The sequence below is a fragment of the Cervus elaphus genome, chromosome 15, assembly GCF_910594005.1.
Source record: "Cervus elaphus chromosome 15, mCerEla1.1, whole genome shotgun sequence".
NCBI lineage: Eukaryota > Metazoa > Chordata > Mammalia > Artiodactyla > Cervidae > Cervus > Cervus elaphus.
Genome location: NC_057829.1, coordinates 83,972,097 through 83,997,035, shown reverse-complemented (window position 1 = coordinate 83,997,035; position 24,939 = coordinate 83,972,097). Strand labels below are relative to the sequence as shown.

At 46.4% G+C, this 24,939-nt stretch overlaps 1 protein-coding gene across 15 annotated transcripts in view; it reads right to left on the bottom strand.

Annotated features, from left to right (window-relative positions):
- Window positions 1-24,939, bottom strand: part of TACC2 (transforming acidic coiled-coil containing protein 2) — a 227,539-nt gene that overhangs the window by 151,525 nt on the left and 51,075 nt on the right. For all 15 annotated transcript variants that reach the window (XM_043926874.1, XM_043926880.1, XM_043926884.1 and 12 more), the window contains 2 exons: window positions 2,738-7,999; window positions 2,071-2,184 (listed from right to left, as the gene is read on the bottom strand). In XM_043926874.1, coding sequence (XP_043782809.1) covers window positions 2,071-2,184; window positions 2,738-7,999 — 5,376 coding nt within the window. The remainder of the gene's footprint in view (window positions 1-2,070; window positions 2,185-2,737; window positions 8,000-24,939) is intronic.

The following is a 24,939-nucleotide window of genomic DNA, read 5'->3' as shown; positions in this document are numbered from 1 at the left end:
TTGTGGGAATGGGTATGGTAAGACCTTTCTATTGTTAGTTCTAATCTTGTTAATTTGAAAGGTATGTTGAGGGAGTGGGTCTGGTAAAAGCATTTAAGGCTTTAATTAAGACAAGCGAGTGGGGCACTCTTCATCCCCCTCGTGATGTCTGTGTCAGAAACTTTCTCTGTCCCTTTTTAGACTTTAATAAAACTCTGCTACACAAAAGCTCTTGAGTGATCAAGCCTGGTCCCTGGTCCCGAAGCTAAATCTTCTTCAGAGATCACAAATCCGACATTGCTCACCATAAGCTATCAACACTAAATCTTCAACATCTGAGATGCGTTTTACCCTCACAGCACATCTCCGGACACATGTGACCAGGGCTGCCAAAATAAACAACACAACTCGAGAATCTGAAAGTCTATCACCCAACAAATCCTCAACCAGAGCAAAGTGCACAGAACACCCATTATATTAAGGTCAATATCTACTGCTCTGTAAACTATGATAAGTCATACACTTTGAGCCACTAAGATTTATGTCTGCAAAGAGTTCTGATGGCAGCAGGAAAAAAGAACTCTGAGAATTTAAACAGAAAAAAACAAAAAAACAACAGTGGATGAAACTACCCCAACATAATGTGTTTGTGCACATACTAACATCATAAATACCTGTAATCATTAGGTGGTGGGGCTGTGGATTTTTTTCTTTTTCCTTATATTTTTTCTACATCTTACACATATCTAATGTTAATTTAGAAAATATAATTTTTAAATTAAAAGTGATTAAAACATCGAGTCATGAAATATTTATTGAATCACTATATGCCTGGTCCTAAGACCTTCTTGTTCTCCGGGAAGGTTGATAAAACATCCGGGGACTGAAGAAAGAGCTAATATATAGCATTTGTGGGGAGAGGAAGGGGAGGATTTTTCAAATTAGACATCTTTTCCTACACTTTTACTGGGAATGTCAAAAATACATATGAGCAAGGGCTGTGGGGAATTTTGTGCTAAGTCAGCAGCAGAGACAACTGTCCAGTGCAGATTAAACTTGCATCTGTCTTGCCAAGAGGGCTTGCAACCCTGTTGGCCCAGAGTTATGAGAGTTGCCCTCTTTTGGAAGGCAAGGCAGTTGGGTGGAAGTGCTCAGACTCGAAAAACAGGTGATCATGCATTCTTTTGGCGTGTGCAAAATATGCATTAAATCATTTACAAAATGCCTGCAGCTGTTTGGTAGGATACTCTGGGCTAGCCACAGGTACTAATTTAAAATCCAACCCCGCCTTGCTCACATGAGCATGTGCCTGCGTGTGTGTGCACACACACGTACACACACACACACACACACACACAGCTCTGGAGAAGCCAAAGAGCTAAGGATGCTGCAAAGCTTGTTCAGAATGTGTCTATGCCCAAAGCACCTCCCTCTCCCCTGAAGGATGTCATTTCCCAGCAGCAGCTCGTGCCCAGCCACGGGTGGCGTTTCACTTAGGAAAGGACAGGCAGGTACACTGCAAAGTGTGAAGGTGTGGGATTCCGTGTTGCATCTGTCATTTGTCCTCCTGAGATCTCTAGGGGAATGACTGCTGTTGGTGATTAGACATTCCTGCTGAAGATTAAATCAGACTTGAATCCGTTTACCTCAAAAGGTAATGAACTAGATTAGGAGGTGTCAGGCTCAGAGAGTTGGGAGATATGGGGTGTGTTGTCTAAGGGGTGAAGGGTTTCTTGGAGGGGATGACAATGTTCTAAAATTGAATACCGAGTTGAGAATTGCACAACTCTGTGATTATATTAAAAGCCACTGACTTGTATACCTTAAATAAGCAAATGAGATGGTATGTGAATTACGTCTCAATAAAGATGTTAAGAAAAACAAAGATAAGCTCAGATGTGAAAACAACTCCTTTATACAAGCAATGAAGATCACAGTTCTCTCAGGCACTGTATAAAGAATCGGAACGGCGAGGTGCGTCTTTCTTAGATTAAGACGCATACATTAGCAGTACTATCCTTTGCAAAACATCCAGCATCTCTCTCCCAAAGGAAGGCAGGGTTCTCCAAAGGCTGATCCCTTTTCACTGACCTTTCTGCTCCTCCCGCACTGTTGGCATCATCTGAAATAACCTTGTCTGTGATGTCTGGAGCATCCTTCTCAGGAACCAAAGGTAACGTGGATGGGCCAGCCTTGGGGCTCTTTCTGGGATAATGTAAAGAAAGCAATACATCTTAGAAAGGGCATTTCTCTCCATGTCCTATTGAAAAGCCCATTTCCCAGTTTAAGCTTTAACTGGCTACTTGGTGAAAATCTCTAGGAAAAAAAAAAAAATTAGCTTCAGGCAGTGAAAGGCTTTGAGATGCTTTGGGATCGTTTAGGCCTCTCTGCATAAATAAATCCAGATTCAAAAGCAAATGTATCTGGACACCAGAGAAACAGTCTGAATGACCATAACCTATGACCCCACAGTCCACTGCTGGCCTGTAAACATTTCATGCTTTACAGTTTCAGTTAAAAGAATTAAAGAATACAAGGAAAGGAAAAAAGATGTGTTAAACAGACAACTCCCACGCCTCCGAACCATTTCTCACGTTTTCAGACTCTCAGCACATCCAGAGATTGTAAGCAGGGAAATTTAAACAATTAGATACGGAAAAATGTAGCTTCTTTAAAGCCACTCATCACTTTGACTTTTAAAAATGGGAATCACTTTTACGGCTGACCCCGCATTAGTGTGTGAATTTATTCCAAGTACCTCTCAGCGTCCAGTGCTTCTGGATCCAGGTTTTGCTGCTTCAGGTCCCGAGTTTCGTCAGGTTCTGGGGGTGAGGAGACACCCATCTTCCCATCTTCTGCAAAAGCAGGGAGCTCAGGCCTGGGTTGCTCCTCGGCCTGTGGGGGCCCAGCCGGGCGGCCCCCATCTGGGGCAACTTCAGCATCCATCCTCAGAGCCCCTTCTGAGCAGCCTGGGTACCCAGGGCTTCCTGGCACAGCCGAGGCAGCAGCCACACCGGAGAACATTCTCGTAGTACCTGTTTCAGGCAGGTCCTCAGACACACGTGCCCCGGTCTCAGCTGTGCTCAAAGTGACGTCACCCTCTGCTTCCCCAGCAGCTCTGGCTTCCAAGCCGGGCTCCAGCGGATTCTCTGCCACTTCCCCAGCTGGGGGCTCCGGGGCGCCCTGGGTGCCCAGGGCATCTTGTGTTTCTGAGACGCCAGCTGCACCTACACGCCTCCTCTCACCCCCAAGCGGGTCTGGGGTGCAGGGCTCACTGATGGCCTCGGGCAGAGGTGGGACGTCCACGTGGGGAGATGCTCCCTGGGCAGAGGTGGATCCTGGCGTGTCACCCAGAGCCCCTGGGTAAGAAGAGCCCCGGGCACCATCTTCTCTGGGTTGACTGTCCCAGTGGGCTGTTTCCTGGCACTGTTTTCCAGAAGGAATCCTGTCATCTGGACCTGAATCCCCTTCTCCATGGCTCTGGGGAGCCACCTGCAAGTCAGCCCCGGAAATCTTTGGAGATGCTGCTTGTGAAGACAGACCTGAAGCTGATTCCTGTGGGCCATCTGGCTGCTGTGAATGGGCCGGGACTCCTCCAGGTCCCGGCCACCAGCCTTCCCCGGCCCCCTCCGGCTTCTCGCTGTCCACCAGCATCTGCAGGGCCTCGCTCATTTCCTTCCCGACACTGGCGCCCAGCAGGTTGTGCTCTGCGGCTAGCCAGGCCAGCCCCGGCAGCTTTCCTGGAGCTGGATCCTGGGGACCCAGACGAGAAATCTCAGCCTCCACAGTCAGCTCTTGCTTCTTCCCCTTCGAGTCCACCCAGAGACCAGCGGGAAGGGTGGGGAGAGGGGCGACGGCCACTCCTTGAGTTGCATCTGGAAGCTTCTCTGGGCTTGGCACCGTGAGGCCCTTCTCCATCATCCTCTTCCCGGCTCCCACCTTTTCTCCCTTTGTGCTCTGGGGCCGATCGGTGGTCAGGGCTCCAAGCACAGACTTCTCGAAGATCTTGGTGATATGCTCCCTGAAATCAGGCAACCCAGCGAGCATCCCAGTCTGCCTGCAGCTGGCGTCTACACCAGCTGATGCTCCCCGCCTGGGATCCTTGGAAGGCTCTAGCCTCCTCTCCCCGCTGCCCTTGGTCTCTCTTGCTGCTTCCCCTGCCTTGCTCTCCTCACTGACAGGGCATGCTGGAATTTCACCGGGCTCAGCACTTGCACCGGGAGCTCCTGACCACTTCTCCTCCCCTGTGGTCTGCTTACCCTTGGCCAGAAACGGCATCCTGTCCAGGTAGGGCACGGAGTCTACAGGACCCTCTGATGTCCCAGCTTTCGGGCTTCTGGGGCTGGCTGGCGCTGCAGAGATTCCCTCACCTGCAGCTCCTGCCTGCGAGAGGGAGGACTCAGCAGAGCCCTCCGTGGAGGAGGCCTTTTCCGAGGCAAGCAGGGGCTCCCGAGTGGAACAAGGGCTTTCACCAGGGGCTCCGGGGCCTTGAGGTGAGACAGCTTTGACGACACTATCTTCCAGCCCTTTCCTGGCAGCACCCTCGATGTGCAGGTAAGGAGTGCCAGGGGCAGCCTCCTCCGGGGGTCCAGATGGCAGGCGCTTCTTTGAGTCAGGGGCAACCTGCACTGCAAAAAGATCCACCAGGCTCCTGGGACTCCCAGCCAGCTCCCTAGCTACAGGCCAGACATCCTGGCAGTTGGCCGAGAGCTGCTCACTTGTAGCAGGGGTAGAGGCTTCCTCCCCAGGGGAGGGGCGCTGCTCTATTTGGAGGGAGCCTGGCTCCCCCAGAGCCTGCCACATCCCCAGGGCTCCTCCGTCCGCCTTCCCACAAGTCTCAGCACCATCCGCACCGTGATCCTTGACTGATGGGAAAATCCCAGAAAGCTCCGGGACCTCTGTATCCGAGGCAGTGAGGTGCTCCATTTCCTTCTGTGGGACCAACCCCGGTTGCTGCCCGCCCTCCTGGGTTTCTTCACCTGCCTCTCTCACTGGGGCATCCTGGGTGGGTGTGGCTCGGGGACTGGTAGGTGCTGGAACCGGCCGGCAGTGAGCTGTCTCTGGGAGAGCTACTGAGTCAGGCCGACAAGGCGGGGCCCCCACGGTGTTTCCACTTGCCTTCGCTGTCTTGCCCAAGTCCTGGAGTTGGGGCCAAGCATCAGCTGCTCCTGAAATGCCTGCGTCCTCAAGACATGCTTCTTCATGCTGGCTGCCGGCATTCAGCCCATCAACCAGCTCCTGTTGGGACTCGTGTGGCCCCTGCCCAGTACAGCTATGTTCCTTTCTGTTCAAGCTACCTGCAAGAGAAGGGTCTTGGAAGGTGTCCACTGCAGGAGATGAGCTCCTGGACAGCTGACTGATGCTGCATTCTCCGTCTTGCCCCGTCTCCCCGAGTGCAGGCAACTCAGGCCTTGTGGGTGCTGACAACTGCGAGTTCTCGGTTGCGGGATTCTCCAGAACTGTGTCCCCAGGAGCTGAACTCGGAGCATCAGACAGACTGCCTTTGCGAAGTTCACTTTGAAGTTCTGTTTCAGAAGCCCGTTCCTTTCCTCCATGAGTGGATAAGCTCACATCTTCCTGAGGTTCCACAGGTATGTGGATTTGAGGAGAATCTGCACCCAGGATGTTAAAATCCATATCACCTGGATAAGTCTCTACCTTGCTTTCGCACTGTTGGGATGTCTCCCTGAGCATATCGAAGACTGATGCTTCTGGGTGTGTCTGGGATATCTGGAGATGGTTCTCAGGACACAGTAAGGGCCTCTCGGATGCAATCACTTCTATGCTGCTGTCCCCTGGGTGAGATAGGTTTCCCTGCCGATCTTGCTCCGGGCCGAGCGTTGTGAGCCCAGAGTCCACTGCCCAGTTCTCTTCCTCGGGGGGAGGGGGCCCATCAGCATGGACTTCCTGTCCAGCTGCGTCACGCCCCAGCCCATGGGGGTGAGGGGGTGTCAGCGAGCCCTCCCCCTCCCCATGGCCGGGCCTCTGTGCGGATGGGTGGCTCCCTGACTTTATTTCAGGCATGCTCTCCACCTCCTGGGCTTTGGGGACGACCTCTGGAGCAGGAGCCGACAGGAAATCCGATTTCTCAGATTCTAAAGCAGGAAGAGAGTCCATTCTTCCCAGTCCCTCCACGTCCTGAAGGGTGTCGGGACATTTGGTCTGCAGTCCCGGCCCCGCCCAAATGGCTCCCCGGGGAAGAACACGTTCACCAGCTCCTTCTGGTCCAGAGAGTGGGCCAGGATGCTGTTCAGGGAGCTTGTGCAGTGAGCCTGATGCGTGGACCACTTGGGATTCTCCCATCATTCCACGGGCCACCACGTTCCAAGCTGCATCTTCTGAGGGAGAGTCGGACCTGTCCGCATGCCCAGGGATCTCCTCTCCGAGTGGCTGTGCTAGGACTGTGTTTGGAAGGCCTGTGGTCTCATCTCCAGGCAGCTGTGAAACCTCGTCCTTTTCCACCTCTGGATCAGGCTTGCAGCCCCAGGCCTCGGGTTGCTCTGCCTGTAGATTCCCAGGATGTGCACCATCAAGGGGCCCTGGGGCTGCTCCCTGTCCTCTAGGATCAGCCCCAGAGTCTCTGCTTTCCTTCTCAGCCACAGCTGGGTCTTCAGGGGCCTTGGCTTCATCCTTCGGCCCTAGTGACCTGCTGGCACTCTCATCTGATGCTCTGGGAGTGGGGAGAGCTGGAACCTTTGGTTGGACTTCATGGCTTAGCTCCCTATTCCCAAGCTCTGCCCTTTCCTCCAGGGAGGCAGGAGCAGGAATCTCTCTGGGGCCTCCTTCCCGACCCTCTCCTTCTCCTCTGAGGTCTGATGCTTGCTTCTCCGGTCCTGACAACCCTGCTTCTACCCTCTCTGTAGCCAGATCTGTGAGAACAGGCATCTCGGTCACGGAAACCATCTCCCTGGCTTGTTCTGCAGCCACGGAGGCCAGAGCCGCTGGCAGGGAGGGGAGGCTTGAAGCTGGACCCGCATCCTTGGTTGCGGCATGTGGGGCAGGCTCAGGGCTCATGAACAAAACTCCCTCCGGCTGGTCAGCTATCGCCGCCCAGGTGACTTGACTGGGCTCAGCATCTTGGCTCCCGGTCTGCGAGTGACCCTGAGCATCACGGGCACCCAGAGTCTCCTCCCAAGAGTCCTTGTCCCCTGGCGCCAGGGCAGGACCTGGTGAATCCCAGGGCAGCTCTGCAGGCGGGAGCGCTCCCATCGGCTGCTGGCAGCTTTCCTGGGAATCGGCCTTCCCTTCAAGTTCGTGGGCGGCCCCTGAACTGGTCCCAGTGGGAGGGCAGGGCCCGAGGAATCCCGCGTCATCGGTGAAATCCTGAGGAGGCCCCTCCACTGGGCATTCGGGGGCTGACTCTTGGGAGGTTGAGGTCATGGGTTTTAGGGGAGGCTCCTCCAGGCTGGCTGAGCCCTCTTGGCCTAGTTGGGCAGCAGGGGCCTTGGGGGCTCCCTGCAGGGACTCTGGCCATGGAAAGCCAGCTGCAGCCTCTCGCCCTTGGGAGTTGAAATCACCAGGCCAGGAATTCTCTCCACAGAGCTGCACCTTCATCGGCTCTGGAGAAGCAGTTGGTGGAATTCCTGCCAACTCATCAGTGGAGCTGGAGGAAGACAGTCTCTGCCCTTCTTCGTCCTTCGAGCCTGTCTCTCCTCCGGCACCGGGGACGACAAAAACCACCTTGTTCTGAGTCGAGTTGTCGTCCTGAGGGACAGGGGCTGCCGGCGCCTCTCCTGGGCCATTTGGAGAAGGTTCCCTCTGAGGGTGTTGAACCAGGGGCCAACCTTCATGTTCCCCTTCTGGGCTTGCCAAGCAACCTTCCGGGGAGCCCTCGGCAAAGCGCATGGAGGACGAGGGACTCTCCCGTTCCTGGGGCTCCGGTGCACTGGGACGTGGAGAATCTTCTGGGCCCCTGGCTGCCTGTGGGTGCTCTCTCGGCTCAGTCACCTCCGGGGACACGAGGCAGGGGTCTGGGCTGGCAGCACCCTCAGAAGCAGAGCTGGAACCTCCGTGCCAGACGCTGCCAACAATGAAAACATTTAACATTTCATCAGTTCTCATGGAGGGCAAGGAGAGCGTAGAGCACAGGCAGAATCACCCCGCCCCTCTCCCACCAAAGCACGGAACACACCATCCACATGCGGCTCATCCTCCCCATGAAGAGAGCCCCCTCCCCATCCTACCGCACCCATAACCATGACTTTCTCCAATAATCAATGCAGAGAATCTCAAACATTCAGTCTGAGGTTTTCCATGCTGGTCAGTAGTGAATAGGGAAATTAAATAGCAAGGAGATCAAACCAGTCCATCCTAAAGGAAATCAACCCTGAATATTCATTGGAAGGACTGATACTAAAGCTGAAGCTCCAATACTTAGGCCACCTGATGCAAAAAGCCAACTCACTGGAAAAGACCCTGAGGCTGGGAAAGATTGAAGGCAGGAGGAGAAGGGGATGACAGAGGATGAGATGGTTGGATGGCATCACCAACTCAATGGGCAGGAGTTTCAGCAAAGTCTGGGAGATAGTGAAGGACAGGGAAGCCTGCCTGGCATGCTGTGAGGTCACAAAGAGTTGGGTGTGACTCAGTGACTGAACAAAAACAATTATGGACTGAGCTGTGTCCCCCTGAAAATCCATATTGAAGTCCTAATCCACAATGTGACTGTGTATGTGGACATAGGGCCTTTAAGGAGGTGATTAGATTTAAGTGAGGTCATAAGAGTGGGGTGCTAACCCAGGAGAACTTACGTCCCTGTAAGAAGAAGGGGGACACCAGGAGTTACTCATACAGACAAACAGGCCATAGCAAACATAGCAGGAAGGTGCCATCTGCAAACCAAGAAGAAAGGTCTCAACAGAAGCCACCTCTGCCAGCACCCTAACCTTGGCATTCCAGCCTCTGGAACTGTGAAAAAACAAAATTCTGTTGTTGAAGCTACCCAGTCTGTGGGATTCTCTTATGGCATTGTGAACAAACTACTGCAATGGGTATGTTGAATATCATTTTACTATCCTTTCAACATTTTTAAGGCTTCAAATTTTCCAAAATGAAAAGTTGGGAAAATACTAATGGATGAAATTTATTGAACATCAGTGCTTTACATGGATTATCTCTCATTTAACCCTACCAATAACCTTGCAAGGTGGATATTACTATTGCCATTTTGCAGAGAAGAACCCTGAGAACAGAGGAATTAAGCTTGAATCTGACGGACCATGATCTTCTTATTCATTCTATGCCTCCAAAAGCAAAAACTTTTAAGGAGGGAGACTGAATGTTTGTGTCCTCCAAAATTCATATGTTGAAAACTAATCCCCAAGATGATGGTGAAAGGCTGAGGTTGCAAGCCATGTGCTACACTGGGATTTGTGGCCTCCGAAGGAGAATTCAATCCGGGGCCAGAGACGAGGCTTGACTACAAGGAGCTTTTGTGTAGCAACGTTTTCTTATTAAAGCATAATAAGAGACAGGGAAAACTTCTGACACAGACATCAGAAGGGGACAGAAAGAGTGCCTGCTTGCTAGTTTTTAGCAAGGTGTTTTATGTCTGTTAGCAGGCTGTTAATCAGACAAGAGAGACACCTCAAGGCTGAGGGAGTCTCACCTGGCCCCTCTCCCACAACATGCATTTCTGAGATAGAATGGAACAAGGTGTGTCATCCCTGGCCATAAAACAATTGACATGAATATTGGTTTGCCGCACCATTATCAGCCCGAGGTCTGAGAAAAGAAAAAAAAAAAGGTTCGTCTTAGGCAAACCGGTTTGAAGAAAGGCACATTTCAAAGCAAATACATAGTTTCATTAACATAGCTCAAGAAAAACACTTCTGTAAGAAAAACGCATTGGTTATCTCAAGGTTTGAAAAAAATTCAGTTCAGGCAGAACCAGGTGTCCTCAACAGAGAAGGGGGGGAAAAAAATGTCTGCCACTTGCAGTTTATTTCCTCCCACCACATGGGGACCTCTGGCCTTCCTACCTATTAACCCTCTCAATGGTATTAGGAAAGAAGGGTCTTTGGAAGGTGTTAGTCATGAGGGTGGAGCCCCCATGAAGGGGTTAGTGCCCTTTAAAAAGAGATGCTGGGAAAGATTGAGGGCAGGAGGAGAAGGGGACAACAGAGGATGAGATGGCTGGATGGCATCACTGACTCAATGGACATGGGTTTGGGTAGACTCCGGCAGTTGGGGATGGACAGGGAGGCCTGGCATGCTGTGGTTCATGGGGTTGCAAAGAGTCGGACATGACTGAGTGACTGAACTGAACTGAAAAGAGATTCCCAGAGAGTTCCCTTGACCCTTCTGCCATGTGAGGACTCCCAGAGAAGGCATCCACCTATGCACTAAGAAGTGGGTCCTCACCAGATTTGAAATCTGCTGGCACCTGGATATTAGATTTCTAGCCTCCAGCATCACAAGAAACACATGTCTGTTGGCTAAGTCATCCAGTCTATGGCATGTTTATAGCAACCTGAATGAACTGAGGCAGAAGGCAAGAGGCTCTTTACCTGACTCCATTCTAGCCTCTCACCAAGCCCCTCACCTATGAAGTATACATGACATCACATGACAACCTCGAAGGAGGTGTGTACAGGTGTCACTACACCAGTCATCCTGATTTAATGCCCATCTCTGCACATCAGTTCAGTATCAGTTCAGATGCTCAGTCGTGTCTGACTCTTTGCGACCCCATGGACTGCAGCACACCAGGCTTCCCTGTCCATCACCAACTCCCGGAGCTTACTCAAACTCATGGCCATTGTGTTGGTGGTGCCATCCAATCATTTCATCCTCCGTCATCCCCTTCTCCTCCTGCCCTCAATTTTGACCAGCATCAGGGACTTTTCAAATGAGTCAGTTCTTCGCATCAGGTGGCCAAATTATTGGAGTTTCAGCTTCAACATCAGTCCCTCCAATGAATATTCAGGACTGATCTCCTTCAGGATGGACTGGTTGGACCTCCTTGCAGTCCAAGGGACTTTCAAGAGTCTTCAACAGCACAGTTCAAAAGCATCAATTCTTCAGTGCTCAGCTTTCTTTATAGTCCAACTCTCACATCCATACATGACTACTAGAAAAACCATAGCTTTGACTAGACAGACCTTAATGGTAAAGTAATGCCTCTGCACATATGACACTGAAAATATTTCAGATGGACCCGAGAGAGAGTTGGCTACTATCTCAACAAGATTAGCATTTTCAGACGAAAAGCAGGGCTCACAAGAGCAAAGAAGGGAAAACTAAAGAGGGTTAAGTTACATGAATCTCTCCAATCCTCAAGTGGTCACTAGGACAGACATGCCCATGGAGAGTCCTGGCCCCGTGCTGATGGACAGGAGTGAAACCACTAGAATTGCAGGTAACATTCCTTGACTTGACCTCTGCAGAGCGGAATTTCTGAAATTCAATGGATTGTTCCAGAACCAGCAACTCTGTACTTGTGAACCTGGCTATTTCCCTTTTAATAGGCACTTTACGCTTAATTGTGTTCCACTCATTAAGTGGGGGGATCAAATCATTTAGTAGCTAATGAGATTAATGGCATGAAATTCAGAAATGAAGCATTCCTACTGATGTCTGCCTGTTCAAGAAGCACAGAACACAGCTCCCTCTGCACTGGCAACAAAAGAACAAAGTGGCTTTACTGATTTGCCTCTGAGAGCAGTGGCCAACTCAGGAGAGTGTGTGACTTCCCTTCAGGCTGCCTGAAGTCATGACCGTCTGGTGACAGGATGAAAAATTCACTCCACTGGGGCACCTTGAAGACCTGCGGGTCTTACAAGAGAGCGACCGGGAATAACATCCCCCAGAATGTGAACACGGACTCCCTTCAAAATAAGGACCCAGTCTTGGCTTTCTTTCACCTGAACTGAGCACCTGTAATCTCTGTGATTGCCCATCAGAAGCCAATTTTTAAACCAGATTAAAGTCACTCACCAGGAGGAGATTTGCCCAAGGGCAGGAAAAATTCTACAAAGTGATCTGTAAGGGCTCTGTATTAATTGGAGCTTGCACAATGTCCTTTTGTGCTTCAAGATGGAATAAAAAATGTGTAGGATGGAGGTTCAGCTCAGAATCTAAAGGCTAGCTCTTGTGGGCTGGGCAGCGTGTTCTAAATGCAAGGCTCTCAGTCCAAAGGGGGGAGGGCACTGCCTTTGAGCTGAGGAGGGCAGAGCACAGTGTGGACCACAGCCTCCCCGGTGCAGCCCTGATGCCCCACACCAACAAAGGGAGGGGCACGGGGTCTGGAGACCTGGGAGGAGGGCTGATTCGCTCCAGCAAAGGGCTGAGCAGATGATGGAGATGCAGAGAAGGCCCTCCCCACCACCCAAGCTGGAGACAATCACATCCAGATGGGTTCCTAAGGCGTAGTTCCGAAGACGCACACTCAAGCCAACTAGGAATGCTTGAGAAGAGGAAGGAGACTGGCTGGGGGAAAAAACAAACATGGTCTCTGCACTACCAGGCTTCAAGGGAACCAGCAAAACCATAAAGCAAAATCGCCAAGATGGACAGCTGCCATATCCTGAGTATTTACTAAGGCCAAGACCATGCTAAGCACTTTTCAGTTCTGATGACATTTTATCCACACAGTAGCCAGGCAGAGTGGATGTCGCCCCGCCCCTTGGTGCACAAATGAAAAAATATCCACACAGAGCTTCCAGACCAGACCTGGGTCTCACGCAGAGCTCCTGGTGCAAAGTGAGATCAAGCCCCGCCTGGCTCCAGGCTCCTGCCGCCTCTGGCTGCTTCGTACTTGCTGGCCTCGCCTCTCCTGGACCAGGGCGGCAAACTCTTCTCCCACCCAGGCCGGCCCCTGCACTCTCTTCTCCAGGCTGCAGCCAGAACTACGGCTTAGACATGAAAGCCTGATCCTGTCACCCTCGTGGGAAGACCCTCCAGTGATGACTTCAGTTTGCAGTCAGCTGTGCCCCCAGCCTGCCTTTCCGGATGCAATCCACACAGAGCTCTGCATCCCTGCATCTCCCTGGAGCTGGAGCCCTCCTGCTTCTCCCTGAGAATCTCAGACCCAGTCTCCACTTCTCAATGAAGCCTCCCTGGCCTGGCCTCTGGGATCAGATCTCCTTCGACAGATTTTGTGAGGGCACTAGTCATGGCTACCATCAAGAAGGATGACCATTTCTCCTTCTGGAGTATGATGGAGACTGGGCCTTGCCTCTTTTAAGTACTGTATCCCTGGTGCTTGGCATATAGCAAACATTGACTGTATGAATGTGTCAGTGGATGGATGGACGGATGGATGTGTGCATGAATAGATGGATGGATGGATGGATAGGTTGTTGTTCAGTCGCTCAGTCATGTCTGACTCTTTGCGACCCCATGAACTGCAACACAACAGGCTTCCCTGTCCTTCGCTATCTCCCTGAGTTTGCTCAAACTCATGTCCATCGAGTTGGTGATGCCATCCAACCATCTTGTCCTCTGTCGTCCCCTTCTTCTCCTGCCCTCAATCTTTCCCAGTTTTCAGCACTCAGCCTTTTTTATTGTCTAGCTCTCACTGTCCGTACATGACTATTGGAAAAACCATAGCTTTGACTATACAGGCCTTTGTCGGCAAAGTAATATCTCTGCTTTTTAATATGTCATCTAGGTTTGTTGTAGCTTTCCTCCCAAGGATCAAGCACCTTTTAATTTTGTGGCTGCCATCACCATCTGCAGTGATTTTGGAGCCCAAGAAAATAAAGTCTGACACTGTTTCCACTTTTTTCCCATCTATTTGCTACAAAGTAATGAGACCAGACTGAACTGAAGTGAACTGAACTGAATGAGACCGGATGACATGATATTTGTTTGGTTTTTTTTTTTTTTTTTTTATATTTGTTTTTTGAATGTTGAGTTTTAAACCAGTTTTTTCACTTGCATATCTAGAAAAAGACTAAAGTCATTAATGGAGACATCTTCTCATGATGTCTCCTACCAAGATGTGTGCTTGACTGCACATAATCCCCTTCACTGAAATCATATATAACACTGACTTTCCCACCAACTCTTTGGAGCAGTTCCTCAGAGTTCTCTGAAATTCTGTCTCCCAGCCTATAGTCCTCATTTTGCCCCCAAGCTGAAAAATTGATGCTTTTGAACTGCGGTGTTGGAGAAGACTCTTGAGAGTCCCTTGGACTGCAAGGAGATCCAACCAGTCCATCCTAAAGGAGATCAGTCCTGGGTGTTCATTGGAAGGACTGATGCTGAAGCTGAAACTCCAGTACTTTGGCCACCTCATGCGAAGAGCTGACTCATTGGAAAAGACCCTGATGCTGGGAGGGATTGGGGGCAGGAGGAGAAGGGGACGACAGAGGATGAGATGGCTGGATGGCATCCCCGACTCGATGGGCATGAGTTTGAGTAAGCTCTGGGAGTTGGTGATGGACAGGGAGGCCTGGCGTGCTGAGATTCATGGGGTTGCGAAGAGTCGGACACGACTGAGCGACTGAACTGAACTGAACTGAAAATGTAATTCACAACTCTCATGCTGTGCTTTTTTTTTTTAGTTGACAATGGGATGAATAAATAAGTGAAGAAATGTATATTTTTTAATTGACACCATAACTGCTCACTTAGGTTGACTCCTGCACTGAGGGTATGGCTCACCATTCCAGAGACTTTAGAGAAGAAGTTTACATTCTGAGTGATCTGTGCAAAGAACTCTCAAGTTAATAAGGCGATGACAACTGCCATGCTTTAACAACCATAACATGGTATTTCACAGAGAAAGCACCTCCTCAGAAACTTCTTTGTGATCCTAGCAAATTAGGTCCGGTCTACATTCACGGTCCTAACTTTTTCCAAACAACACTCCCTACATGGATGCCAGGGAGCCTGCTGACCTTGGCAGCCCCTTCAGACTCAGCTGTATCTTTTAAATGCAGTTTTAACTCTTTTCTGTGCTCATTCTGTGTTAGAAAAAAGAAAGACCACAATGCTTGAGCAATTCAAGCAATAGATGAAAGGAAAATATTGGTAGGGTCTAAAGAATTATTGGGGAGAAAGAGGTATGTGCGAGGGTAGATAAAACACCAAAGCACTCTTAATATTTAGCCTACACTTTGCCACGTGAACTTTTATATGACTTTAAGGTCAATGTGTTGGCATACTCATGAGACTCCATAATCCGATGCGAAGAACTGACTCATTCGAAAAGACCCTGATGCTGGCAAAGGTTGAAGGTGGGAGAAGGGGATGACAGAGGATGAGATGGTTGGATGGAATCACTGACTCAATGGACATGAGTTTGCATAAACCCTGAGAGTTGGTGATGGACAGGGAGGCCTGGCATGCTGCAGTCAACGGGGCTGCAAAGAGTTGGACACAATTGAGCAACTGAACCGAACTGAACAGAAAGGTCGATGTGTTGGCGCACTCATGAGACTCCATTATCCAGCACAGTGGAGGTGAGTACAGGCAACTGAATTCCAAAGAAAGTTAAAAAACTGTCCTGTCATCGATTTTTCTCAGCAACCCTCATGTGGGGGTTGACCCAATTGTGTGGTTCCCAGCTTCAGTGCTGGGCTTGAAGTGTGACCCACAAGCCTTCCCTGTAGCTGGAATGAATTCTGTGTCTCTTCCTTCTGTCTGTCACTGTACTTCAAATGTACATTAGCACAAGAAAACAGAAATCCACTTAAATACATTTCTGGCATAATAATTATTTCTGGTCATTTGGATACTTCTTAACAGACAAACATCAAAAATAAAACTACAATCCCATTAGAGGAGATATCCAGGGTGTTTTTTTTTTTTTTGTTAGTTTTTAATCTAATAAGATATTTATTAGATAAAATTAGTAAGATGTGATCACAAAGTGAAATTTCCATAAACGTTATTCACAATTAGTTATTAAATGTCTTTAATGCTGTATACAGGTAGTTCTTTGTTTGTCTTAGGCATATATATATATATATATACATATATATATATGGTTTTCCTGATGGCTCAGATGAATAAAGAGTTCACCTGCAACGTGGGAGACCTGGATTTGAACCCTGGGTTGGGAAGATCCCCTAGAGGAGTGCATGGCAACCCACTCCAGCATTCTTGCCTGGAGAATCCCATGGACAGATGAGCCTGGTGGGCTACAGTCCATGGGGTCACAGAGTCGAATACGACTGAGTGATTATGCACAGCACAGCACATATATTCCTTTTCAGATTCTTTTCCATTATAGGTTATTACAAAATACTGACTAGAGTTCCCTGTGCTATAAAGTGGGTCCTTGTGATTTACTTACTTTATATATGGTAGTGTGTATATGTTAATCTAAAATTCCCAATTTACCTCCACCACCCCGCCCAGCCCCCACTGTGCTCTTTGGTAACCACAGTTTTGCTTTCTTAGAGATATTTATTTTTATGCACAATAAAAAAAGATTTTTAAAAGTCTAATAAGCACAAATCAAGAAAGTGGGCAGAATATTTAACTGAGAACATGAAGATCTCCTGAACTGCAAGTTAAATCCTACTAGTCATCCTTGGAAAAATGAAAATGACAGTTTTGCCCATATGATTAGATTATAGGGTATTTATTTTGATACCACAAGGGTATTTTGAATAAGAAAGAGTGGTAAACATATTTTTGTGATATTCCTTCTTGATAAGGCTTCTAACATATTTTAGAGAAACTTTCATCCCTTAGCCAACAAAGTACAAAACAGGGAACATAATGCAGTTTTCTCTTGATGACTGAAAAATCTTTCAGAGAATTTGGGCCACCCTCTGAAAAAGAAGATATTACCAATGCTGCCTGTGTGAGACTGAGTTAAAAAATGTGACTAAGGATTTCTTGTTAGAACAATACCCAGCCATAAGCCATTTTGCTGAGATGTGTCTCTCTGTAATCCCATTGGTCTATATGGCAGGGGGGCAGGTGGGGGGTGATGAGTCAAAATTAGTGGGGGCCAAGCTGGTTCAATGTCAAAGACATAAAGACCATCCTAGGCTCCTTCCCGGCCCTAGCACAGCAGCAGTGACGCATTTTGGAAGATTAACTGCTGTCAAAGTTGGCATTTGAGGCTGTAAAAAAGACATGGGAGACAGCAAGTGTCTGCGATACAAGCTGCTCTTGAAGAGAAAAAAGAAACAACTCTTGCTCCTGGCATCCTCTCTCTTATTATTTTTTTCTAGAAGGACTCCCCACCGCTCCCAAAATAAATGCCAGGTGTTTTTCGCTGCATTTCCATTTAAAGAAAGAAATTTGATACAGTAGGTTTTCCAAAGTTTTCAGGGAGCCAGGGTTGGAAAATGTCATATAAAGAATTATTAACTAATAGGGGGTTGGGTTGATAGGAGATTGGCTTCTTTCAGAGTCGTGGGAGATGCAGGGCGGGGATCCCTGGAGATGGAAAGGAACAGAGTAAGCCCTGCTATTGCCTCAGCTTATGGCCTGGAGAGTGTCCCAGGGTAGGGGACCCCAGCTTGAGCCTGTTAGTCTCCCTGACTTAAGGAGATGAAGCTGGATGTCAGCAGTGACCAAGGGATCTAGAGTTCCCAAGACAAATTACCAAGAAGCAAAAGCTGCACAAAAAGAGAACTCTAGAGATACATAAAATACTGATTGGTGTGTATGTGTATGGAAAAGACATGAGACAAGGTATCGACCTCCTGCAAAGTTTATAACAGAGAATCCTTAAAGTTAATACAGGGCTGGGAATAGTTCTCATTCCTACCAACCAGGGTGGAAAACTTCATAATTGATGGGACATCTGTTAGAGTACTAAGAAGGGCTTTGCCTCAGTAGTGGAGGAAAACTAACACTGCTCTAGTCCCTCCTAACAAAGCTTAAAAGCAAAACCCCAAGAGATTAAGCTGTTCCAAATAACTGCATCCCAGAGCAGAGTTCAAGAATATTTATAGGAACAGAACCTGGAAGCATAAAGTCCACAGTGTCTGGCATGCAAAGAAGCAGGAAAATAGACCCATATTGAAAAAAAAACTCAATTCATCAAAGCCAACCCAGAAATTGGGCAAATAACAGAATTAGTATACAAAGACTTTTTACAAAGTAATATAACTGTAGTCATACGTTCAGGATGCCAGAGAAAAGTACATGTGTTATGAATTGGACATTGAATGTTATTGGATGCTAGAGTGTTAAGTACATGTTAAGTATAGACATGGATGATAGTAATATAAAAAAGACCTAAATCAAACTTCTAGAGATGAAAAATACAGTTCCTGAAATGAAAAACACACTGGGATGGATTAAAAACAGATTAGTCATTACAGAGAAAATTAGTGAACTTGAAGACATAGCAATAGAAATTCTTCCAAAATGAAACACAGAAAGAAAAAGACTTGAAAAAAAGAAGAACAGATTCAGATTATGGGTGAACTGCAGGACAACTTCAAGGAGCTGGAGGTATGTGTACTTGGAGTCCCAGGGAGGCGGGGAGATTAAAAAAAAAAAAAAACACTTGAAGAAATAATGACTGCAAAATTTCCAAATATGATGCAAACTTTAAACCCACAGACCCACAAATCTAACTATTAATAATTTCAAGCATAAGAAATAAGAAGAAACTTATGTCAAGGCATATTATAACCAAATTGCTTAAAACCAGTGAAAAAGTAAAAAATATTAAAGTCAGTCAGATCGGGGGGCGAGGGGCGGGGGACAAAAGAACAAACTTAAGGATGACATCAGATTTTGGTTGGAAACAATGCAAGCTACAATACAATGGAGTAATATCTTTAAAGCAATAAAAAGGAAAAAAGAAAAACTGTCTACTTAGAACTCTTTGCCCAGTGAAAATAAATTTCTAAAACATAGATGAAATAAAGATTTTTTTCAGACATACAAAAGCTAAAAGAATTCAATACCAGCAGATCAGTATTTCAAGAAATGTTGAAGGCAGTCCCTTAAATCAAAAGAAAATAATACCAGATGGCCATCAGTATTTATATAAAAGAATAAAGAGCACCAGAAATGCTAACTATGCAGGTAAATGTAAAGTCATTTTTCCTTATTATTTAAGTAGCTTTTAAAAGATAATTGGCTGTGTAAAGCAAAAATAACATATATTGTAGGATTTGTAACACAATAGTAGTAGTAAAATGTATGTCAACAACAGCACAAAGGCCAAAAGCGTAGAAACGCAAGTATACTTTGGCAAGATTATTCTAATATATGTGAAAGATGCAATATCACTTAATAGTAGATTGTGATACATTAAAGATACTTATTATAGATCCTGAAGCAACCACTTAAGATAACACAAATACTGTAGTTAATAAGTCTAAAGGGAAGTAAAGGAGAATCGTAAAGATAATGAAATTTTTTAAAAGGACAAAAAGGAGGGGAAATGAACCAAACAAGAGATGGACAGCAAAAAACAATAGGCCTGTAGATGTAAACCAACCATATTAATAGTCATGTTAAATGTAAATGTTATAAGCACTCCGGTCAAAAGTTGGAGATATTCAGAATGCATTGAAAAAGCAGATCCAAAAGAAAAAAAAGAAAAAGAAAAAGCAGATCCAACTTATATGCTGCCTACAAAAAAGGCACTTCAAACTGCTTAACAAGCACAAATCTGTTAAGAGTCAGAAAATGAAGGGGGGAAAGACACACCATGAAAACACTAATGTCTCTGTATTACATCAAAGTCCGTTTTAAAGCAAAGACATTACCAACTGGAAAAAAGGTTAAATGAAAAAGAGGCCAACTCATTAAGAGGATGTAACCATTCTGAAAGTTTATCTACCTAATAACCGAGCTTCAAAGTACATAACACAAAAACTGATAAAAGGAGAAATGAACAAACCCACAATTAAAAGGTAATAGCTCCATACACTTTTCTCAATAATTGATAGAAGAGATAGACAGTCAACACAGATACAGAAGACTGGAACAACTATCAACCATCTTGACTCACCGACATTTATTAAACACTAGTCAACAGTGGCAGAATTAATTTTTTCAAGTGTAAGTGAAACATTTATAAGACAGATGATATTCTACACATTAAAAAATCTCAATAAATTTTAAAAGATTTAAATTAGTCAAAGGATATTATCTGGATATAATGGAATTATATTAGAAATCAATAACAGAAAGGTAACCGGAAAATCCCCAAGTATTTGGAAATCAAATAATACACTTCAAAATAGCCTATGAGTCAAAGAAGAAATTAAATTGATAATTAGAAAGTATTTGAACAAAATGAAAACACAAATATCAAAATGTGTCAGATACAGTTAAAGCAGCATTTTGAGTGGCTTTTAAGACACTCAAACACTAAACTAAAAAAGGAAGATTCAAAGAAATTACCTGTTTCTACCTTAAGAAACTAAGAAACTATAACACGTGTTATACTTAACACTACTAAACGGTACTACTAAACACTACATTGGTTAAGGTGGTAAATGGAATGCTTTGCCTTTTTAAACCACAATAAAAACAATTTAAAAAAATCAGTAAGTAGCAGTGTGTAAAAGAAACCAGATACCAAAGTATATATACTATTCAATACCATTTATATGACGTTTAAGAACTGGTAAAACTAGTCACCGGTGGTAGAAGTTCAAATCGTTGCTATTCTAGGACAGAGGTACTGACTGGGAAGTGACAGAGAGAATGTTATGGGTTGATGGACATAGATCTGAGTGTGACTACAGGTGCGCAGGGGTGCAAAGATTCATCAAGCTCAGATTTACACACTTGAACAGTATGTATTTTATACCGATTAAAAAAAGGTAATAGGGAAAAAAAGAAACTACAGAGACCAAAAATACTGATGCTGGCCAGGGGAGGGAGGAAAGGAAGGAGGGAGGAAGGGATGAATAAGTGAAACACAGGAAACGTTCAAGGCTGAGAAACCATCCTCTATGATATAATGGTGAACACATGACAATGTATAATACAAAGAGTGAACCTTAATGGAAAGTACAGATTTTAGTTCATAATTATCAATACTGGTTCATTAACTGCAGCAAATGTACCACACTAATGCAAAATCTTAATAATAAGGGGGAACTGTACAGAGAAGGGATGGCTTGAGGGAATTCTCTGTACTATTGTTTTTCTGTAAAACTGCTCAAAAAATAGCTTATGAATTATTCAAATATATTATAAATTCATATAACATTTATATGAACATGTTTAAATATTTTTATATTTAAATACATATTTATTATCATACATATTTAATAATTTATATTTTTTTAAACTGACTCATTGGAAAAGACCCTGATGATTGGAAAGGTTGAAGGCAGGAAAAGGGGATGACAGAGGATGAGATGGTGGGATGGCATCACCAACTGAATGGACAGGAGTTTGAATAAGCTCCAAGAGTTGGTGATAGACAGGGAAGCCTAGCGTGCTGCAGTCCATGGGGTTGCAAAGAGTTGGACACGACTGAGCGACTGAACTGAAATGATGTATAAATATATATGTATATATGTACACAGCTATCCCAATCAATCAAGAACTAGAAAAAAAACAAGAACTCTGAGGGAAACACACTAATATTTTAAGCACAGTTGTCTGTAGGTGGTGATTTCTTTTCCCCTCTCTACTTTCTAATTTCCTTTGTTTTCCAAGTACTATTTCAGAAGGGAACAGCACTATTCTTTGCTTCTTAAAGGTTCTGGGCTGAAACCAGAGGGTAGAAAGCAGACACACACCTAACTCAGCACACGACCTTCTTTCCCAGCCAGCGTCAGAAGTCAGCGAGCTCCCTCCTTCCCTCCCTCCCTCGCTCCTCCCCGTGTTTACTTCCTGCCAGAGATAAATAGTGAGTCAGAAGTCAGATCGGCCGCACCCAGCCCTGCCTGACACACCCTGCCTTGGCAGGAGCCTGGTACTGATCCGGAATCCAGGACTTCACAAAGCTTCGTTTAAAGGAACAGAATCCACTGCTTTAGGAAACACGGGTGCCGGTAATAAAGCGCCGGCCCTGGGCCGCTGCTCATAAAACTGACCAGATCTTTTTTGGTTTTTCTTTTTTCTGGGTCTGAGAACTGACCTTCTTTAAAATAGACTGGGGTTTGCTTTCTAATTATGGAGACCACAACACAAATCTTTTCAGGCACCTGTAAGAACTCAGCCTCCTGATTGTGGGTCTGAGCTTTGGGTGGCATTTCAAACCAAGGTGGATTCTAGTCCTCAGCGTGCCAGGTTCTATCTGTGTGACCTGGGGGCTAGCTAGTTTCTTCACCTCTCGAACTTCAGTTTCCTCATATAACCCCTCGGGTTACCTGCATTCCTCCACACAGAGTTGCTGGGTAAGGTATGTGTTTATGCCCTGAGTCCACTGACCAGCCTTAGTCCACTGACCAGCAGTGGCCTTAGTTCAAAAATAATCGATAAGGAAAAAGAATCTGAAAAAGAATCTATATATATATACATACATATATATACAGTAGTTGGTGGTGTTTAGTCACGAAGTCGTGTCCGATTATTTCTGATCCCATGGACGGCAGCACGTCAGTTCGCTCTATCCATGGAATTCTCCAGGCAAGAATACTGGAGTGGGTTGCTACTTCCTCCTCCACGGGATCTTTCCAGACCAGGGACTGAACTCTCAATCCCCATCTCCTGCACTGGCAGGCAGGTTCTTTACCACTGAGCCACCAGGGAAGCATATATATATATACACACACACATACACACACACACACACACACACATACATATGTATATACATATATACACACATATATACACATATGTGTGTGTGTATATATATATATACACACACTGAATCACTTCACTGTACAACCAAAACTAACACAACATTATAAATCAACCATACTTCACCTGGTGGCTCAGATGGTAAAGAATCTGCCTGCAATGCAGGAGACCCCGGTTTGATCCCTGGGTTGGGAAGATCCCCTGGAGAAGGGAATGGCAACCCACTTCAGTATTCTTGCCTGGAGAATTCCATGGACAGAGGAGCCTGCTGGGCTACACTCCACAGGGTCGCAAAGAGTCAGACATCCCTGAATGACTAACATACTTCAAATTAAGAAATAAAAATGATTTTTTACAAGTCAGTCCACAAGAATTCCCTGGTGGTCCAGTGGTTAAGAATCTGCCTTACAAAGCACTGGACTCTGGTTCAGTCCCCATGGGGAACTAAGGTCCCCTATGCCACAGGGCAACTAAGCCCACGACACAACTCGAGAGAAGCCCAGGGCTGCAGCTAAGCTCCAATGCAGACAAAACAAATAGATTAGTAAATATTTTTTTAAATACATAAAATAAAATTTAAAAAGTCAGCACAATAAGTCCCCTACAGAGGATCCTCTAAGTTTTTAATTGTCAGGGTCCCACCCCTCCAGTCACAGAGTTGGTTCCCCTGTCAGGCAGCCCCCACTTTTAAGTGCTTTCCAAAAGTTGCTTCATTAGCATAACAAAAGACACCTTCTTTATTGCTCTCATCCCTTAGGAAATTCCAAAGGTCTTAGGAGCTCAGTGCCAGGGCTGGGATGAAGACCAAATATATGTTTCTTATTATCAATCACAAGACCACAGGTATACAGCAGGAAATGAACCATCTGCGAAGCACAAAGGAGAACACTGCTTTTCTCTCAAATGTGGGGGGCTACCCTAGTTTCCCCTAGTCTGAGACAGGGTTTGTGATAGTCAGTTTGCTGTCTTGTCAGACTGGTACCTGTAGCAAAAGGGTTTCCTCCTGGACACTGGGTCTGTGACTATGGACCTTGGCAGGTAGACCTGATCAGGCCAGTTTTTCATATCTCAGCAAATGTCTCCGTTTACTTAACTGCTGAAGCCCAAACTTCAGGAAACTTCTTGATTCTTCTCTCCCTCCTAAATCCCATCCTTCAGCAAGTCCTGGCATCTTTAGCTTCACAATATGCAAGATATTCAAAGCTGCGTATGTTTCTCCATCTTCACCATTATCACCTTAGTCCTTGGATCATCAGTGGGTCAGTATCATCCACAGAGGGGTGAAAACTGGCTCTCAGGAGGCAGAAAAAATAATCTTAGATATTACATCTGAGCATATTTATGTGCTCAGATACTAGGTCATGTCCGACTCTTAGCAACCCTATGGACTGTAGCCTGCCAGGCTCCTCTGTCCATGGGATTCTCCCAGCAAGAATACTGGAGTGGGTTGCCATTTCCTCCTCCAAGGGATCTTCCCTACCCCGGGCCTCAACCAGAGTGTCCTGCGTCTCCTGCATCGGCAGGCGGATTCTTTACCACTGGAACCACCTGGTTTGTGACCCTGCAAAGACCACAGTATACAGACATAGGCAATTTATCTATGGGATTGAACTTTCTTGGGGAAAGGGAAGGCAACGAGGAATGAGCTATCTACAGAGGTTCCCGTAGGAGGGCAGAGAAAAGGAGATAATGAAAATAAGGATGGGTTTCTCTGTCCTAGCTCCAGGCACCCCTGCACCTTTCAGGGTCCCGCAATGGCCTCTCTCCTCAGACCTCCTGGCCTGCAGTCTTGCTCCCTTGCATTCTCCACACAGCAACCGGACAGGTCCTGCTGAAACGCATATTGGTTCATGGCATCTAAATCGGGATGTCTTACCATAGCTGACCTTCAAGGCCCAAGCCTGGCTGATCTGGCCCCTGCCCACCTGCTGCTTTTCCTTCATGAGCCTCCTTCAGTCTCTCTAACAAATTCATTTCCCTCTCAGGTCTTTGCACTGCCTGATGCTCGCCCCAGATCTTCCCATGCCTGCCCTCTTTCTGTCATTCCAGACTTAGTTCAAATATCATTCCCCTCCTTGACCATCTAATCCAATGGTCCTCAAACCTTAGGGTGCATCAGAACAACCTAATTGCTTCTGGGGAGAGCTCACCCCAGAGCCTGGAGAAGAGCCCAAGACTTAGCAACTTTATCAAGTTTCCAGCTGAGGCAGAGCCTGCTGATCTGGGATCCCCACTTTGACAGTCACCAGCCTAATCCAAACTAGCCATTCCCTTCTTCCTTACTATCTATCCCAACAACACACTCGGTGTCTT